Here is a 17,020-nt window from a genome sequence, read left to right on the forward strand (position 1 = left end):
TTTAACCCTGTAATTTCATCATTCCATTATTGGAAGCCTATATCTCCCACTCCTGGTCACCCATTTTGCCCACCCTCCCTCACAACCCCCTGTCTCGCAGCCAGCAGTTCTCTGTATTTATAGGTCTGATCTGCTTTATGTTTGTTTATCCATCCTGACACATTTAAATTAAAGTATGAACTAAGAGATTTAAATTGTACCCTGAGTCAACATTATTTGACTTAATGATTTGGGTTTTGGTTTTGATAGCTTTGTAAAGATTTTTGCTTTTTGGTAACAGTTTTATTGAGATATAATTCACATACCATATAGTTCACCCATTTAAAGTGTACAATTCAAGGACTTTTAGTATTTTCACAGTTGTGCAGCTGTCACCACAATTTTAGAACATTTTTCTTGTCTCAGAAAGAAACCCTGTATTCTTTAGTTATCTCCAGTCCCTCCAGCCCCCACCCCCAGCCCTAAGCAACCAGTAATATATTTTCTGTCTCAAGATTTGCCTATTCTGGGTATTCCGTTTATGTGCACTCTTTTGTGAGTGGCTTCTTTCACTTGGTACAACATTTTCAAGGTTCATCCAGGTTTAGCATGTACCAGTACTTCTTTTTTTTTAATACCAAATAAGATTCCATTGTATAAATATTTTTTTTATCCATTTTGTTTTTTTATCCATATTTTGTTTATCCATTTATCAGTTGATAAACATTTGGGTTGTTTCTACTTTTTGGCTACTGTGAATACTATCATGAACATTTGTGAACAACTTTTTGTGTGGACTTATGTTTTCACTTCTCTTAAGTATGTACCTAGGAGTGGAATTGCTAGATCAAATGCTAAATATATTTACTGTTTCAAGGAATTATCAGATTATTTTCCAGAATGGCTGCTTTATTTTACATTCCCACAAGGAATGTATGAGAGTTCCAATTTCTCCACATCTTAACTAACACTTACTATTATCTGACCTTTTGAATGTAGCCCTTTAAGCCCCCCCCTTTTTTGTAACACTCTTGCCAAGGCTGTGTAAACATCTCTTCCCCCTTTAACAACCTTCATGGTAATTTTGCTCAGCCTTTTTCCTTTTTATTGAAGAGACCAGCTTGTTTATAGTTCATGTCCTACTTCACCTACTTAGGCATGGAAACAAAGCACACATCCAAAGAATTGTTTGAACATTGCTCTTAGTATCCATGGCAAGTGGTCCAGAAACCTTGCACCCACAGAGGAGGATCTTCCAAAGGTCTTTGGCATACTTATAGCCGAGCTTCAGGAATGCTGCCTCTAAGCAGGATTTTCTTTCTTATGATTGCTAACCTCTACTCATCTAAGGTTTATTCTTTAGCTTCAGTCTGCAGTTTCTGGAACAAGCCTAGTCCCTTTGAACACGAAGGTAACATAATAGTATTCCAGAGTATTCCTTACCTGTTGTCAAGGTGCCGGGACTGGCAGCTCTAGACACTGGTTAGACTCACAGCGCTGACCCAGTGCTTATCCATGCCAGAAGTTCAGATGTTTTTAAAAAGCAAAGTGGAAAAAAAAAATAAGTGAATGTGGGTATGTGTGTTTAGAATCTTTTTAAAACTGAAATAATGGCCTTTCTACAGTATAGTTATGAAGAACCTGGGCCCATGACTATGACTGCCCAGATTGCAAGCCCAGTTGTTCCATTTATTAGTGACCTTTAGCAAGTTACTTACCGTCTCTTGTGTCAGTTTTTGGACCCATAGAATCAGGAGGACAATATTATCTCTCTCACAGTATTGTGAGAATTAGATGAGTTAATGCATGTAAAGCATTTAAGATACTATCTGGCTCATTGATTGCTGTATGTTTTTGTTATTTTAACTATACTTTAACTCTTTTGGTTTGTGAAATCAACAACTGGAAATCAGTATATATAGAATGTGGATTTTTGGAATAGAAAGACATCGATTTGAATTCGGACACCATCATTGTCTCATTCTTTCATTTTGAGCAAGTTGTCTAAACTGTGAGCCAGCCACATTGGCCTCAACTCTAAATGAGCATGCCATATGTACTTGTCCAAAGTTTAAGATTAAATGAGATAATATGTCTACTAACTGGTACAAGAAGCACTTAATAATTGTTAGTCCTTTTTATTAATTGTGAAGTTGGTCTTAATTATGTGAATACATACTGAATTCACACAGTTATATGAATTATGTGCTTACAAGTTAGTCTTTTTGTAATATTAATGGGAATATTAAATTCGTCTTTCATATAAAATTGCAGACTTGTGCTAGATAGTTTTAGTTTCAGGCTGATCACAAAAATGGTCTTGGGCATGTTTGAGAGGTGGACAGTGGAGGATCACTTTCTCATTTATGTCTGTGTTTCTATAACCCCTAGCCAAAACTCTTGGGGCCATTTGTGTTTCAGAATTCAGGTTGGAGGGCAGGGGGGAGTTACAAAGGTAATGTGCAACATTAACATCTCTAGGAGTGTCTGGGCCAGTAACGCCTAGTCAGATGTGTTCTATAGCAGAACATAAGAATAATCATTGTAAGTGGGACAAATAGAGACTATGAATTGCCTTTATGACATGTCAGATCCTGCTATGTGAATAGTGGAGAAACTTGTTTTCCATGTACAAGATTCTGGACCTACATTATGCAGATAATAGATTGTGAACCTTTTATATTTTTGGAAATACCTACTTACTATGATTGCACTCTAATTCAGGAAAAGCTCTAAACCCTGAGGCAATAGAACAATTAAAGGCTTTCCCAGCTAGATTCTTAGTCTTTCCTGTGGGTCTTTTGCAACAATGCAAAGGTAGAAGTGATTTAAAATTTTTTTCAATATTTGTAGCACTTGGCATCTTATTTAATACTACCAACTAGCCTAAGAATTTGATTATATTCTTATCCCTTTTTTGTAACTGAGAAAATTAAGGCTTATATGGTTTAGGTAACTCATCCACATTTACACAGCTGTTAAGTGGCAGTTGTAAATTTATAGTTGATGATATACTGTAGATAAAAGGCCATCTTATTTCTCACTGGTTTCCTTGTATTTGAACTTCTTGATCCTTTCTGGTTTACATAAAAACTCTCGTGTTCTCCTTTTAAGGTTGGCATTTCAAAAGGTGATTCCCTTCCAGATGTGAAATTATATATAGTATAATATTGAAAATACTTTCTGAAATTACAGTCCCAAAGAGTCTAAAACCCTCTTTTTCCCACCTTTCTCTTTGAGGAAAATTGATTTATATCAAGACTAAGAAGTCATTCTGCCTGAACCATGTCCTATCATAACGAACATATGGGTGTCAGCTCTACCCCAGCTTCCTGCCTATCTTTTTTTTTTCCCTTCCTCTTGTTATCCAACTCTTTTATTCCTTTCAAAAAGATTCAACCAACAAAGCCTACTTCATTGGTTCAGCAAACGTATTGATTTTATGATAAACCTTTTTGGATCCTTAGGTATTTCTGATGTTTGCATCTTACGCCTCTGTTTTTCCTGCCCTCCTTCATCATGATTTCAGTTTTCCTCTTTACTTTAGGCGAAGGCATGCAATCCACAGTAGTGACTCTACTTCATCTTCCTCTTCTGAAGATGAACAACACTTTGAGAGGCGAAGAAAAAGGAGCCGTAATAGAGCTATCAACAGGTAAGTGTCATACTGATGCCTTTTAAAACTACAAGCTATTTTTTTTTAAGTGCTGAGAAGGCTGAATAATTTGGGAATAGGTACAGCTTGATCAAATTTAAGAATTAAGTAAGAGGTTAATGTATAAACCGGAATGCCATCTTGTTTGAAATACCTGTATGTGAAACTAGTAATAGATTAGAACATATGTTTTCTGACACAACCATTGTATAGCTCAAAATGGTGCTTGGTAAATACTGACGTGAAGAAATAAATTTTTTTTTTCATTTCAAATGTATTTTCTGTTTATAATAATTTAATAGTGCATTCTTATTGTAGAACTCTTTAGGAAAATAAGGAGTTTACTCATTTCATTATTCTGTAGTATAAGTTCATGTACATTCGTAAGTTCATATGTAAGTTCACAGCAAGGATTATTCCCATTTTACAGATGTGGGTGGGTGAGTGAAAAATGCAGTGCTTGTATCCTAATAAAATAATATTTTTATAGAGTAGAAAGTAATGTTTGATGAAACAGAACATAATAATTGAAGGGATTTGCAAACCAACCATTCTTTGTATCCTAAGCTCTGTTCTTTTATAACATTAGATCTGCCCTAATGTGGTAGTCACTCGTTACATGTGGCTATTAGGCACTTGAAATGTAGCTAATCTGAATTGAGAAATATAAATTTTTGTAAAAAATGTACTCTTGGATTTCAAAGACTTAGTACAAGAAAGAATGTAAAATATCCCAATTTTGTAAATATTTATTTTGCATATTGAAATGGTATGTTTTAGATAAGTAAAATATATTGTTAAAATTAGTTTTCCTTTTTTGTTTTAGTGTGTCTAAACAAAATTTTAAATTACATTTTGACTTGCATTTCATTTCTGTTGGCAGCAATGTGTTAGATCATCCACAAACCTGTATTATTTAGACTAGTTGGATTTTTCTTTGCCTTCATTCCTAGAAATGTGCATCTAATCCTGTGGATTTTATAGCATGCAGTTATATTTCTGTTAAGGATTATTTAGGAAATACCTTTTATTACAAAGCCACAGTTAAAACGTGTCCATCTCCGATTTCACAGCGTAAATTCCTTGTGGAGTCTGGGGCTAGCAGGACCTGGCACTCAGGGTGGGTCTGGAGTGCTTTTACTTGTGTTCAGCTGCAGCATCTTTCTTTGCTTAGGTGCTCTGACGTAAGTGTCTCAGCCTCTAGCATGAGCAGTTTGCATTCTCCATCTATGAAACAAGCAGGTTCTTCTAGGTGTATTCTGTGTAATCTACCATAACTATTTTTGAAAGTAGTTAGGAAAGCAGTGATTCGTTCTTGCTTGAGAGGATTGATGTGGAGCCAAATGCTTGGTGGACTGTGAATGTTTTGCTGAGAGGTATTGTAGCAGAGTTGTTGCAGGTCTGGAGACACACTGCTTTGGTTTGAGTCCTGGATCTGCCACTTTGTGTGACTTTGGGCATTTTAGTTAACCTTTTTATGCCTCAGTTTTCTTTTAAAATAAGGGAAATAATAATGCCTACTCCATAAGACTGTTATGAGGACTTAATGAATAATTGCATGTAAAGCCCCCAGAACAGCTTGGCAAATAGTAAATATTCTGTATATGTTAAGCACAGTCATTATAAGGTATATTGATACAGACTGGATTCCCAAACATGAATTATTTTATGGTGCTGTGGCATCTTGAACAGTGGTATTTCATTTGACTGTATATCTTTAATGATAAAACTTCAGAGATTTCTAACATTGAAGTTCTCAACCTACAAAGAAAATGAGGAAGTTGAAATACATATTTTCACAATGGCTGTGATTGAAATTTAACCTTTTTAAAAAGGAAAATATCCATATTTTAACATGGAATTTGGGGGAGAAAAGTGAACTGATGGGGTGTTTTTTTTAAATCTTTTCTAAATAGGTGCCTCCCGCTAAATTTTCGGAAAGATGAATTAAAAGGAATTTATAAAGATAGAATGAAGATTGGAGCAAGTCTTGCGGATGTTGATCCAATGCAACTAGATTCTTCAGTGAGTACTATCTTGAAATGTATGCTTGAACATACATACTGTTTGCTTTAGTTAAAGTTAAACCAATTTTCTATAAATCAGAAATTTTACAGACTTTTTTTTTTCTTTTTTTCAAATCTTCAGGCTACAACTAAAATGCTGTTACTCATTTGACTGTGTATGGGTTGAGTATAGTTTAGGGATGGAATGACATTTTAACTTTGACTCCAAATCTGAGAATGTCCGTGTTTCCCTTCCATTATCAGGTACGATTTGATAGCGTTGGTGGCCTGTCTAATCATATTGCAGCTCTAAAAGAGATGGTGGTGTTTCCATTACTTTATCCAGAAGTCTTTGAAAAATTCAAAATTCAACCTCCAAGGTAATTTAAGTGTACATTTTATTTTAGCCAGAATCGAGGCTATGCTACTATTGTCCAGAAAGATAACACTTTTCTGTTGAAATTTTTCAGCCCTATAGTAATTTATTATGCTTTGGGTACTTTGAATATTTTTACCTTCTTAATGTTTAGCTTGAAAAATGGTTTCAAAATGGATTATGAAAAGAAAAATAATTTCCAAGGCTTTTCCTACATTTAGTGAAATTCTTCCCATACATATTCTTTACTTTTTTTCACTTTCATAATTTAGTTTCAGATTTATACCATGTACATAATTTTAAAAGTCACATTGTACTGTAAGTCTCACAAACGAAAAAATGATAGTAGTCTCTTCTCTACTCTTCCTCCTCCCGACTTTCCAGAGCCAGCTACTTCTAACTCCTGTTTATCTACTTAAATACATATTTAAATAATATGCTCATACTGGGGACGCCTGGGTGGCTCAGTCGTTAAGCATCTGCCTTCTGCTTAGGTCATCGTGATCCCAGGGTCCGGGGATCGGCCCGCATCGGCTCCCTGCTCAGCGGGAAGCCTGCTTCTCCCTCTCCCACTCCCCCTGCTTGTGTTCCTGCTCTCGCTAACTCTCTCTCTGTCAAATAAATAAAATCTTTAAAAAGAAAAAAAACATGCTCATGCTGTAATTTTTGGTCTGTTTTAGAATCTATTGACTTCTAACATGAACAGGCTCTTTTGCTTTCCCCACCCCTCATATATATACATTTTCTTCCCCGTCCTTATATGCTCCTGGTAGCTTCTTTATGCACATATAAAATTGTTGAATCAATTTTCAGTGTGTGCTTTATGATTATGTAAATATTTTTTACAGCTGAGCCATATATAGTATATTATGACTACATTTTCTCTCTTTTACAACTCTCCTCTTTCCCCTCAGCTTTAATACTGTTTGCCTGTGGGTGGGGTTTTTTGTTGTTGTTGTTGTTCTTTAGGATTTTTTTGTAATTAGTTTTATATGTACTTTTCAGTTCATGCACAGAGTCTTTGCTAGAGATAAAACTCTTCAGTACAGTTAAACATATCGAATAATTTATTGACTCCTCCTTATTTTTCTAGACACATCTTGGAGCTTTGTTCTCTTGCTTCCATCCAGACTGGCTATTCTTAGTCTTGAAGCACAACTAAGCTTTGGGACTTCTCATCACACTCGGTGGGATTTCCTTCATCTTTCAGTGCTGGATTCCCTGCTTCCTGGAATCAACTAAGACCTTTTTTTTTTTAAGATTTTTTTTTTTTAAGTAATCTCCACACCTAACGTAGGACTTGAACCCACAACCCCAAGATCAGGAGTCTCACGCTCAACCAACTGAGCCAGCCAGGTGCCCCTAGGATCTTTTTTTACAGCTGTGTTTTGATGGAGTACATTCTAGCAATATCCTGAGAATAAAGAATGCACGAGAGGTTATTTTTATTTTCTTTTTGAGAATGGTCATTGAACCACAGTCTGTTGATGTGTCTTTTTCCCCTCCCACTTTTTTTTAATTTAATTTAATTTTATTTTGTTGTGTTAGTCACTATACAATATATCATTAGTTTTTGATGTAGTGTTCCATGATTCATTGTTTGCGTATAACACCCAGTGCTCCATGCAGTACGTGACCTCTGCCTTTACAATGTGGAAATGTGTCCTTTGATTTCTGGGAAAGTTTTTTTGTGTCACTTCTTCAGTAATTTTTCCACTCCCATGTTTTCTTTTCCCTCAATTCATGTCAATTGAATGTTGGACTTTCTAGATTAATCTACTTTTTTTTCTTGTTTTTATCTCTTTTGATCTTTTTTCCTTAAGTGTCTAGTGGGGATTTCCTTAAGTGTCTACTGATCCTTGGCTCTCTATTAATATTTAAGGGTGAAGGTGTTTTTTTTTAAAAGATTATTTATTTGAGAGCGAGAGTGCACACACAGGCATGCACAGGGACAGAGGGAGATGATCTCCAGCAGAATGCTGAGCAGCCCCCATGGGGCTTAATCTCCAACCCTGAGACCATGACCTGAGCTGAAATCAAGAGTCAAGTTGCTCAACTGACTGAGCCACGGCGGAGCAAGATGGCGGAGGAGTAGGAGACCTGGATTTCGTCTCCTCTCAGGAATTCAACTGACTGAGCCACTCAGGTGCCCCAAGAATGGAGCATGTTTTTAAAAGCTCACTTGTAGAGTTGTTAATTTGTAGGCCTCACCTTAGGGTGATTGGTGGGTGGTGATTCTTTTACCAGAAATCTGCGAAGTCAGTATCTAGGTGTGTTTTTCCCCACCGGAGACAAATCCTCCAGTTTTCTGTCTGAAGCTTATGAGCCTGGCTGCCAGCATTTTAGCAGTAGGCCTGAGCAAGGGTTAGTAGTCTACACTGTTGAGCATGGAGTTTTGAAATTAACTTCTGCAGCACATCTCATCTTGTCCTGTATCAGAAAGTAAACTATCCAAGCAGTTTGCCTGCACAGAGCAGTAAAAAGGGGTGGTCTCACTGTTTTTTAATAATGTCTTATTCCATCCTCCTCAATTTTCAACCCAACCCTTCTCTCCTGCCTTGAGATACATTACCTCTAAATTTCAAGAGGTGTTTTGCAAATTAGCCTTTTTTTTTTTTTTTTTTTTTTAAAGAGAAAGAGGGGGCGGTGGGGGGAGCCGTGCGGAGGGAGAGGAAGAGAGAGAATCTTAAGCAGTCTCCATGCCTGACATGGGGCCCGATACCAGGCTCGATCTCACGACCAAGATCATGACCTGAGCCAAAATCAAGAGCCGAACGCTTAATGGACTGAGCCACCCAGGCACCCCACAAATTAGCTTTCTTATTGGGAGCTCTACTTTATTTTAGCTGTCATATCACCACACTTTTTTATCTTTTTCCTTTTTCTTCTAGTTTTTATACCTTATTAACCCATATTTAAACCCTAGTCCCTGATTCCTTTTTCCTTCTGAAACTTTTCTTCCTGAGTCATCCTGTATGGAAACATTGATTTAAGTAAACTTTTTAAATTAGTAAGCTTTTTCCCTTTTCCATTATAAAAGTTATATACCATACCTCAATCACAGACATTGGCAAATTAATTTTTTTAACTAGAAAGATATTAATATTAAATAATGACCCTTGCTGCTTATAAGAAGTATTAGAAGTACTTAAAGTAATTTAGTAAATTGGGTCGGGGGGTGCCGTCACGACCCGGTCTCTCCCTCAGTTCTCCCTCTCTGCCCTGCTGTGGTTTGCGGCTGAGGTGGCAGAGCTGTCAGGAGGGGCGCGGGTGGGCATTTCGAGGACCCAAGATTGCCCAAAGCCACAAGGAAAATGGTGGAAAATTCACCATCCGCATTGCCTCAAAGAGCAATTTATGGCTTTGTTCTTTTTTTTTTTTTAAACAAGTTTATTTAAACAACAAAACACTTAACTTGAAGGGAAAACTGTCTAGGATTCATTTCTTTTAGAGTAATTTATCCCTGCTTAAAGACAGATTGCCCTACATGTAACAGCTACATAGAAAATAAAATTGTCCTTGGTTTTACAATGATAAATGAAAAACATTAAAATTTTCCAATCAAACAAGGTATGCAAGGATTTTTATGTTTTTTTTGTTAAACAGAGGAAAATAACTTACTGGAATATGAAGATAAGAGCTGACTGAGCATGCCACTAACGGAGAGAGGGGGTATTTTCACAGAAGCAGTATTTTCCCCCATCCCATCTCCATTTGATGTTGATCAAAACATACTATTGGCCATTTAGTTAAAAAAAAAATGCGATATGCTTGTGCACGTACACAGTTACTTTATGTACAATAAAGGAATGGGGCAGGGGAAAATGAAGTAATAGAGAAGACTATACTGTAGTAGTCAGGATGTGGTGGAACCAAATAGCTGCTTTCTAACTGAGAATGTCTTCTTGGTCTGGAGGAACAGAGTTCTGGAGTAAAGTAGCAGGTTCCCCTTTTAGTAGACACCTGTCTGCTGCTGGAACACATCAATTGTATCTTCATCCTCCATTTCCAGCTGTGCAGGTGTGTCTGTTTCATTGATTGGCTGCCCATCAAATCGGAATCTGATCTGCCCCCATGACAAACCCTGTCGTTCACAATAGGCTTTCATTAGGTTACTAAGTGGTGTGTGCCTCTTAATCGTAAACTGCACCACAGAACCATCCTGCCCCGCCGCCTTAAAATTAATATGATCGTTGTTCTCAGTCTTGACTCCTTCCTTGGGTTTTTCGTCGGCCGCAGCGAGCGCCAGAGTCTCCTCAGCTGCCGCTTCACAGAAGAGGTACCAGGTCCACGCTGAACGAGCGCACAGGCGGCACCAGGAGCAGCAGAAGAAGCTACAGCTTTGTTCTTTTCTTAAGCTCCCAATTTGGCTCCATACTACATTTTTGTGTAGGCTTTTATTCCTGAATTTTGGCTAACCTCCTTAGGCTAAACCTACCGGCCTAGAAAATATAGGGCAATTGCATTGCTCTCTATCTCCTCATTACTAACGTGATCAGTCATTTACTCTTATTTGGAATAAACATGATGAGTACCTCTGTCCACTCAAGTCCATTCATACAACCACACATAATTATGCTAAAAATCAGTAGCAGAAGAGATACCAAAAAGAGGCCATCCCAGCATTAAACAGATATTCCTGTTTTATTTATTAGTGAAGTAAGCCAAAATGTTCTTTCTTGTAGCGAAAGAACTTTATGCCAAAAACTGAATAGTATGTAGACTAACACCAAGCATTAATTACAAGGTTTTTAACCTAATAATTTTGGCCATATTTTGTTTTTGTTTTTGTTTTAAAGATTTATTTATTTGAGGGAGAAAGAGTGAGAGCGGGAGGGAGGGGCAGAGGGAGAGAGAGTTTTAAGCAGACTCTACCCTGAGCATGGAGCCTGACACAGGGCTCAATCTCACAAACCTGAGGACACAACCTGAGCCAAAACCAAGAGTTGGACTCTCAACCAACTGCGTCACCAAGGCACCCCTATATTTTGACTTTTTTATAATACCCAATACTGAAATGTAAAAAAAGTAGAACTTCTCTTAAAGTTCCATTAATATTATAAATGTTCTCAAATATTAGTTATTAATGGACAGAATAAAATACTACATTACTGTAAAAAAAAGTAATTAGTAAATTTAAAAAGAACTCCCGATTTTTTTCTCATTTCCTCTTCCTTATAACATACATTTCCCCTTATAATAAATCAAATATATGATTGTGTTAACCTACTGGTTTCATATGGTGTGTTCTCTTTCTGTTTTAATGGCTGAATAATATACCATTATATGGATGTATCCCTTTTTTTTAAAATCAATTCTGCTATTTCTGGCTATTTAGGTTTTTTTAAATTATTATCACAATGAATATCTCATTGCTTCCTCTTTGTGTGAATCTTTCCTTAATCCTTCTTTAGGATACAGCCTCACAAATGACATTGTTGGCTCATAGATACATTTTAAAAAATCTGTTCCTGCCTTGGCCTTTGTAGGTTGAAATTTTCATTTATTTATTCCATTAGTGTATTGTTTTGTAGCAGTTGCTTTGTTTTTTTCTATCTGCATTTGATCATGTCCATTTCTTATTTTTCTTTTATATATTCTTTTGATAGATTTCATCTATTACTGTGAATTTTTTCCCACAATTCTTATTTTGTCATTTTTGCTTTTCTGGAATCTTCTTTAATGTTACTTTTATATGATGATCTGAAATTGATTATTTCGTGTTACTTTGGTAGCACTTAATCCCTGACGTGTTCTATTTCTGTACCCTTTTTACATTTCTAATAAAAATGATGAGTACTGTCCTTTTTTTTTTTGGAATTCTAGCCAAAGAGCAATGAATAACTTGGGAAATATGTATAAAACTATAGATTACCCCATTACAGTGATGTCACCAAGAATGATTTCAAATTATTTACATTGTCCTAGTCCCTGCCACCCAAACACCAGTTATTTAAGCTCTCTTATCTTAACTTTCTTTTCTATTCATTCCCGTCATGTTTTCTTACAAAACTTCTGGTGCTGTGTTACTGGCAGTGAAACCAGAGGTTGTAGATGAAATCTGCTATTCTTCCCCCTGATATGTTACAAAAATAAACTATCAAGGGTTTTTAAGAGTGACTTATTTTTATGCAACGTAAAGTAATATGATGAGCATGATGAGTGAATAAAAGAAAATAGGTTTCAAACAAAGGGTTTTATTAGTTTCAGTTTTGTAGTATTGATATTTTCAGGTTTTAAATTGTACTCTGGATTGAAACGATATTTCAGTTGTCTTATTTACTTTTTTATTCACTAATTAACTGCATTCATGAAATTGGTTTCTAATTTTGTTTAAATAGTCTACTTTTTAATGTAGTACTAAAATAATACTTATTCTTTTATAGAGGTTGTTTGTTTTATGGCCCACCTGGAACTGGAAAAACTCTGGTTGCCAGAGCACTTGCCAACGAGTGCAGTCAAGGGGATAAGAGAGTAGCATTCTTCATGAGGAAAGGTGCTGATTGTCTGAGTAAATGGGTAGGAGAGTCTGAAAGACAACTACGATTACTATTTGATCAGGTATGATATTAAAATTACCTACACAGACCTATAATCAACGTAGATGTAAGTATGTAAGGATTAGATAAGTCTTGTATTTAATCATGTTTCATAGAAATAAACTCCGAAGAATTAGAACAAATACATACTCTTTATGGATTATTTTCCTTTGTATGTCAAGATAATACTGACCTATGATGAACAGTTTTATAGGAAAAAGACAAAGGAATAATTGGATCTAAGTTCTTTGGAGTTGTAGGTCTCATATCTAGAGAGAGACTGAACTCTCATACTTAGCAGTAGTGAATTGTCTCATTATGTGAGTTGAAAATAAGTTCTGCCCTAGAGTGACTTTCATTTTCATATCCCAGATTGTATTGACAGCACATTGTGAGATAATACATTCTGATCTACTGAGGCATATTGCTGCAGATGCTTTTAAATCTCTTTATAGAACTCACTGAGTTTCTTTGACTTTATTGAAATAGACTTTTTAAAAAAAAACAAAACTATGGCATCTTGCTAAATGTTTTCCCATCCTGACCGGGAGGAAGCCGATGTCATTGTCTTCTGGTCTTCCTCTTGTTTCAACAGTTGGTCTTGAATAGATAATTTTTTGTGTCCCAGTAACTATAGTTATATGAAACCTAAGGTATATGACCAGTATTTTGAATATTTCCAATTGAGAATGCAAATAAAATTAAATTGTATATATTAATATTTTAGTTTGGATCCTTAAAATATAGTTCTTGGATTTGCATTTAGATTTATAAATTATTAATAAATTCTTGTAAGCAAGTTGAAATGAAAATGTATTAAAATGGCTCATATTAAGTCTATATATTTGAAGTTACTCATGATAACATGCAAACACTGGACCTGTTTTCTAGGCTTACCAGATGCGCCCATCCATTATTTTTTTTGATGAAATCGATGGTCTGGCACCAGTACGATCAAGCAGGCAAGATCAAATTCACAGGTAAACCTTGCTTGATGGCGCTTCTGCCTTTCTTCTTGTACTCTGAGCTGTATTGATGTGGCATGAGGAATAGAACGTTAAATAGTGAAAGATACTTTACAAACCAATAGTTTCCTTATTTTGGTAGAACCCTAATACATAGTACAAAAAGAAAAAATGGACCTGTTCTGCATGGCAAGGTGTTCACAAGCACAGTATCAAAATATTGGTTACAGGTTTAATTCATGATACAAACTTAAAAGCCCACTGGCCAATGAGGTATAAGGCAAATGAAATGAGTGAGGCAGGCCTATAGTTAAGTGGGGCCAAGGTTGGGAATGTGGTTGAGCGGCTAATCATAAGAGTGCAGCCAGTTGTTTTTAGCCCCAACCTGTTAACTGAAGTGCAGAAGCTGACTCAGACTTGAAAAATGAATTTGCTCTCTTTCTTAAATGTTATGTTCAAATTTTTGTGTTAAGTATCTTTTAACCGTTGCCAACTAATTCAGGTATTTTTAAGACACTGCCTTGACCAAACAAAATATGTCTTAGTGCATGACTACTAGTTTGAGATTCAAAGATTAGGCCAACTTTTCCATGTTTAAGATGGGAAATTTGCACCTCCTCTGTGACAAGCTGACTGCCCAAGGTGGGGCACTTGCCCCTGCCTCAGCTTGAATCTAAATTACTTTTAATCCTCATTCCTCTTCAGTTTTTCAAAACTTCTTTTCATTTGGTCTCATGTATTATCCATAATTGCTTAATTGGGATACCCTAAAGCAGATGTTTGCATGCCTTCATATATGCCAGTATAGGTTTTTTATTGTGAATAATATAAAGAGAAACAAGACATAATAATGTGAGTGATAGATAGGTTTTTATTTTTCTAATACCTAACAATATTTACTGTAGTCTGGTGGCCTTCTTTGACTTGATGCTACGCAATTTCATTTGTTGCTCTCAGTAAATTAAAATGTTAAATGCTATGGTAAAAACAGTTGCGTCTGTAATACCCTACCAGTAATCATACAAACTTTTTATACATGGCACATGTCATCCATGTCATCATCAGCCATACTGTATTCATTGTATTAAACTAATTGAGTGCTTACTGTGTTTTGGAATAGTTCTAAAAGGAATTGGAGAAAATGATAGCACAATTTGGGAAGCACATGCCATCTTAAATACATACATATATTTTTTATTGAAGGATGGTTGACATATAGTGTTATTAGTTTAAGGTGTAAAACATAGTGATTCAGCAATTCTATACATTAAGCTGTGCTCATACCAGGATAAGTGTATTTACCATCTGTCACCATACAACATTATTACAATATTGACTATATTCCCCATGCTGTACTTTTCATCCTCATGACTTATTTTATAACTGTAAGTTTGTGCCTCTTAATCTCCTTCACCCATCTTGCTCATCTCCCAACCCCCTTCCCTCTGGCAACTACCAGTTTATTCTCTGTATTTATGGTTCTGTTTCTGGTTTTTTGTTTGTTTTGTTTTTAGATTCCAGATATAACTGAAATCATGGTAGTTGCCTTTATCTGACTGACTTCTCTAGGTCAATCTATGTTGTGGCAAATGGCAAGATCCCATTCTTTTTTATGGCTGAGTAATACTCCATTGTATACGTATATAGCACCTCTTCTTTACCCATCCGTCATCTATTGATGCACAGTTAGGTTGCTTTCATACTTTGGCTATTGTAAATAATGCTGTAATAAACATAGAGGTACATATATATTTTTGAATTAGTGGGGTTTGGGGGAGGGTAAATAACCAATAGTGGAATTATTGGATTAAATGGGGGGGTATTTTTATTTTTTAACTTTTTTTTTTTTTTAAAGATTTTATTTATTTGACAGAGACACAGCGAGAGAGGGAACACAAGCAGACGGAGTGAGAGAGGGGGAGAAACAAGCCTCCCGCCAAGCAGGGAGCCCGATGCGGGGCTCGATCCCAGGACCCTGGGATCATGACCTGAGCTGAAGGCAGACGCTTAATGACTGAGCCACCCAGGCGCCCCTATTTTTTAACTTTTTGTGGAACCTCTGTACTATTTTCCATAGTGGCTGAACCAGTTTACATTCTAAGTTACAGTGCATGAGGGTTTTCTTTTCTCCACATCCTTGCCAACACTTACTATTTCTTGTCTTTTGATATTAGCCATTCTGACAGGTATAAGATGATATCTCATTGTGGTTTTGATTTGCATTTCCCTGATGATTAGTGATGTTGACCATATTTTCATGTGTCGGCTATCTGTATGTCTTCTTAGGGAAAATGTCTATTCTTTCAAAGAATGTGCTCTTCCCATTTTTTAACCAGATTATTTGGATTTTTTTGGTGTTGAGTTGTATAGTTCTTTATATGTTTTGGATATTAACACCTTATCAGATATATCATTTGGAAATACCGTTTTCTATTCAGTGGGTTGCCTTTTTGTTTTGTTGATGGCTTCCTTTGCTTTGCAAATCTTTATTTTGGTGTATTCCCAATAGTTCAATTTTGCTTTGGTTTCTTTTGGCTGAGTAGACACATCTAGAAAAATATTGCTAAGGCTGACATCCAAGAAATTACTCCCTATGTTTTCTTTAAGGAGTTTTATGGTTTCTGGTCTCGCATTTAGGTCTTTTTTCCATTTGAGTTATTTTTGTGAATGGTGTAAGAAAGTGGTCCAGTTTCAAAGTTTGCCAAAGCAGTCCTGAGAAAGAGCAAAGTGGAGGTATCACAGTCCCAGATTTCAGAATATGCTACAGAGCTATGGTAATCAGAACAGTATGGCACTGGCACAAAAATAGATGAACAGGATAGAGAGCCCAGAAATAAACCCACACTATAGGGTCAATTAATCTGTGACAGAGGAGGCAGAAATATGCAGTGGAGACTAACTGTATGTAAGAATATAGGATAGACAGTCTCTTCAATAAATGGTATTGGGAAAACCAGGTCACTACTTTCATTCATATATATATATATTTCATATATATATATATATATATATATATGTGTGTGTGTGTGTGTGTGTGTGTATATATATATATATATGTATGGAACTTAATGTGTGCAAATGTTGGTTTTGGTTTTTTTTAACCAAAGACTTAAACAATCTGAGCGTAAACATTTCTGTTAAATTAAGCATTTTTAAAAGTTACATGATTAAACTGTGCTTTTTATTTGTTAGTAATAATACAGTAAGATAATGCAAATAAGTAAGTTTGTGAATGCCTTAGAAAATATGATTTTTAGCCTAAGAGAAAGAGGATATAAATATAAAATAAGTTAAATTAAAACCTTAAAATCTTGGGGGGCCTGACAATAGCCAAACTGTGGAAAGAGCCAAGATGTCCATCAACAGATGAATGGATAAAGAAGATGTGGTATATATACACAATGGAATATTATGCAGCCATCAAAAGGAATGAGATCTTGCCATTTGCAACGACGTGGATGGAACTGGAGGGTATTATGCTGAGCGAAATAAGTCAAACA

General features: G+C 35.9%; 1 protein-coding gene, 1 non-coding gene and 2 pseudogenes across 2 annotated transcripts in view; 2 read left to right on the forward strand and 2 right to left on the reverse strand.

Moving 5' to 3' along the window:
* Positions 1-17,020, forward strand: part of ATAD2 (ATPase family AAA domain containing 2) — a 72,971-nt gene that overhangs the window by 23,340 nt on the left and 32,611 nt on the right. Inside the window, exons 9-13 of the mRNA XM_036108370.2 lie at positions 3,527-3,634; positions 5,551-5,659; positions 5,905-6,020; positions 12,403-12,577; positions 13,447-13,535. Of these exons, the coding sequence (XP_035964263.2) occupies positions 3,527-3,634; positions 5,551-5,659; positions 5,905-6,020; positions 12,403-12,577; positions 13,447-13,535 (597 nt within the window). The remainder of the gene's footprint in view (positions 1-3,526; positions 3,635-5,550; positions 5,660-5,904; positions 6,021-12,402; positions 12,578-13,446; positions 13,536-17,020) is intronic.
* Positions 7,302-7,374, reverse strand: TRNAR-CCU (transfer RNA arginine (anticodon CCU)). Its single transcript has one exon. It is a non-coding gene; the product is annotated as a tRNA-Arg (tRNA).
* Positions 9,331-10,727, forward strand: LOC118545841 (phosphatidylinositol N-acetylglucosaminyltransferase subunit P-like; annotated as a pseudogene).
* On the reverse strand, positions 9,969-10,301 carry LOC118545848 (small ubiquitin-related modifier 2 pseudogene; annotated as a pseudogene).

This window comes from Halichoerus grypus, chromosome 5, assembly GCF_964656455.1.
Source record: "Halichoerus grypus chromosome 5, mHalGry1.hap1.1, whole genome shotgun sequence".
Taxonomy (NCBI): domain Eukaryota; kingdom Metazoa; phylum Chordata; class Mammalia; order Carnivora; family Phocidae; genus Halichoerus; species Halichoerus grypus.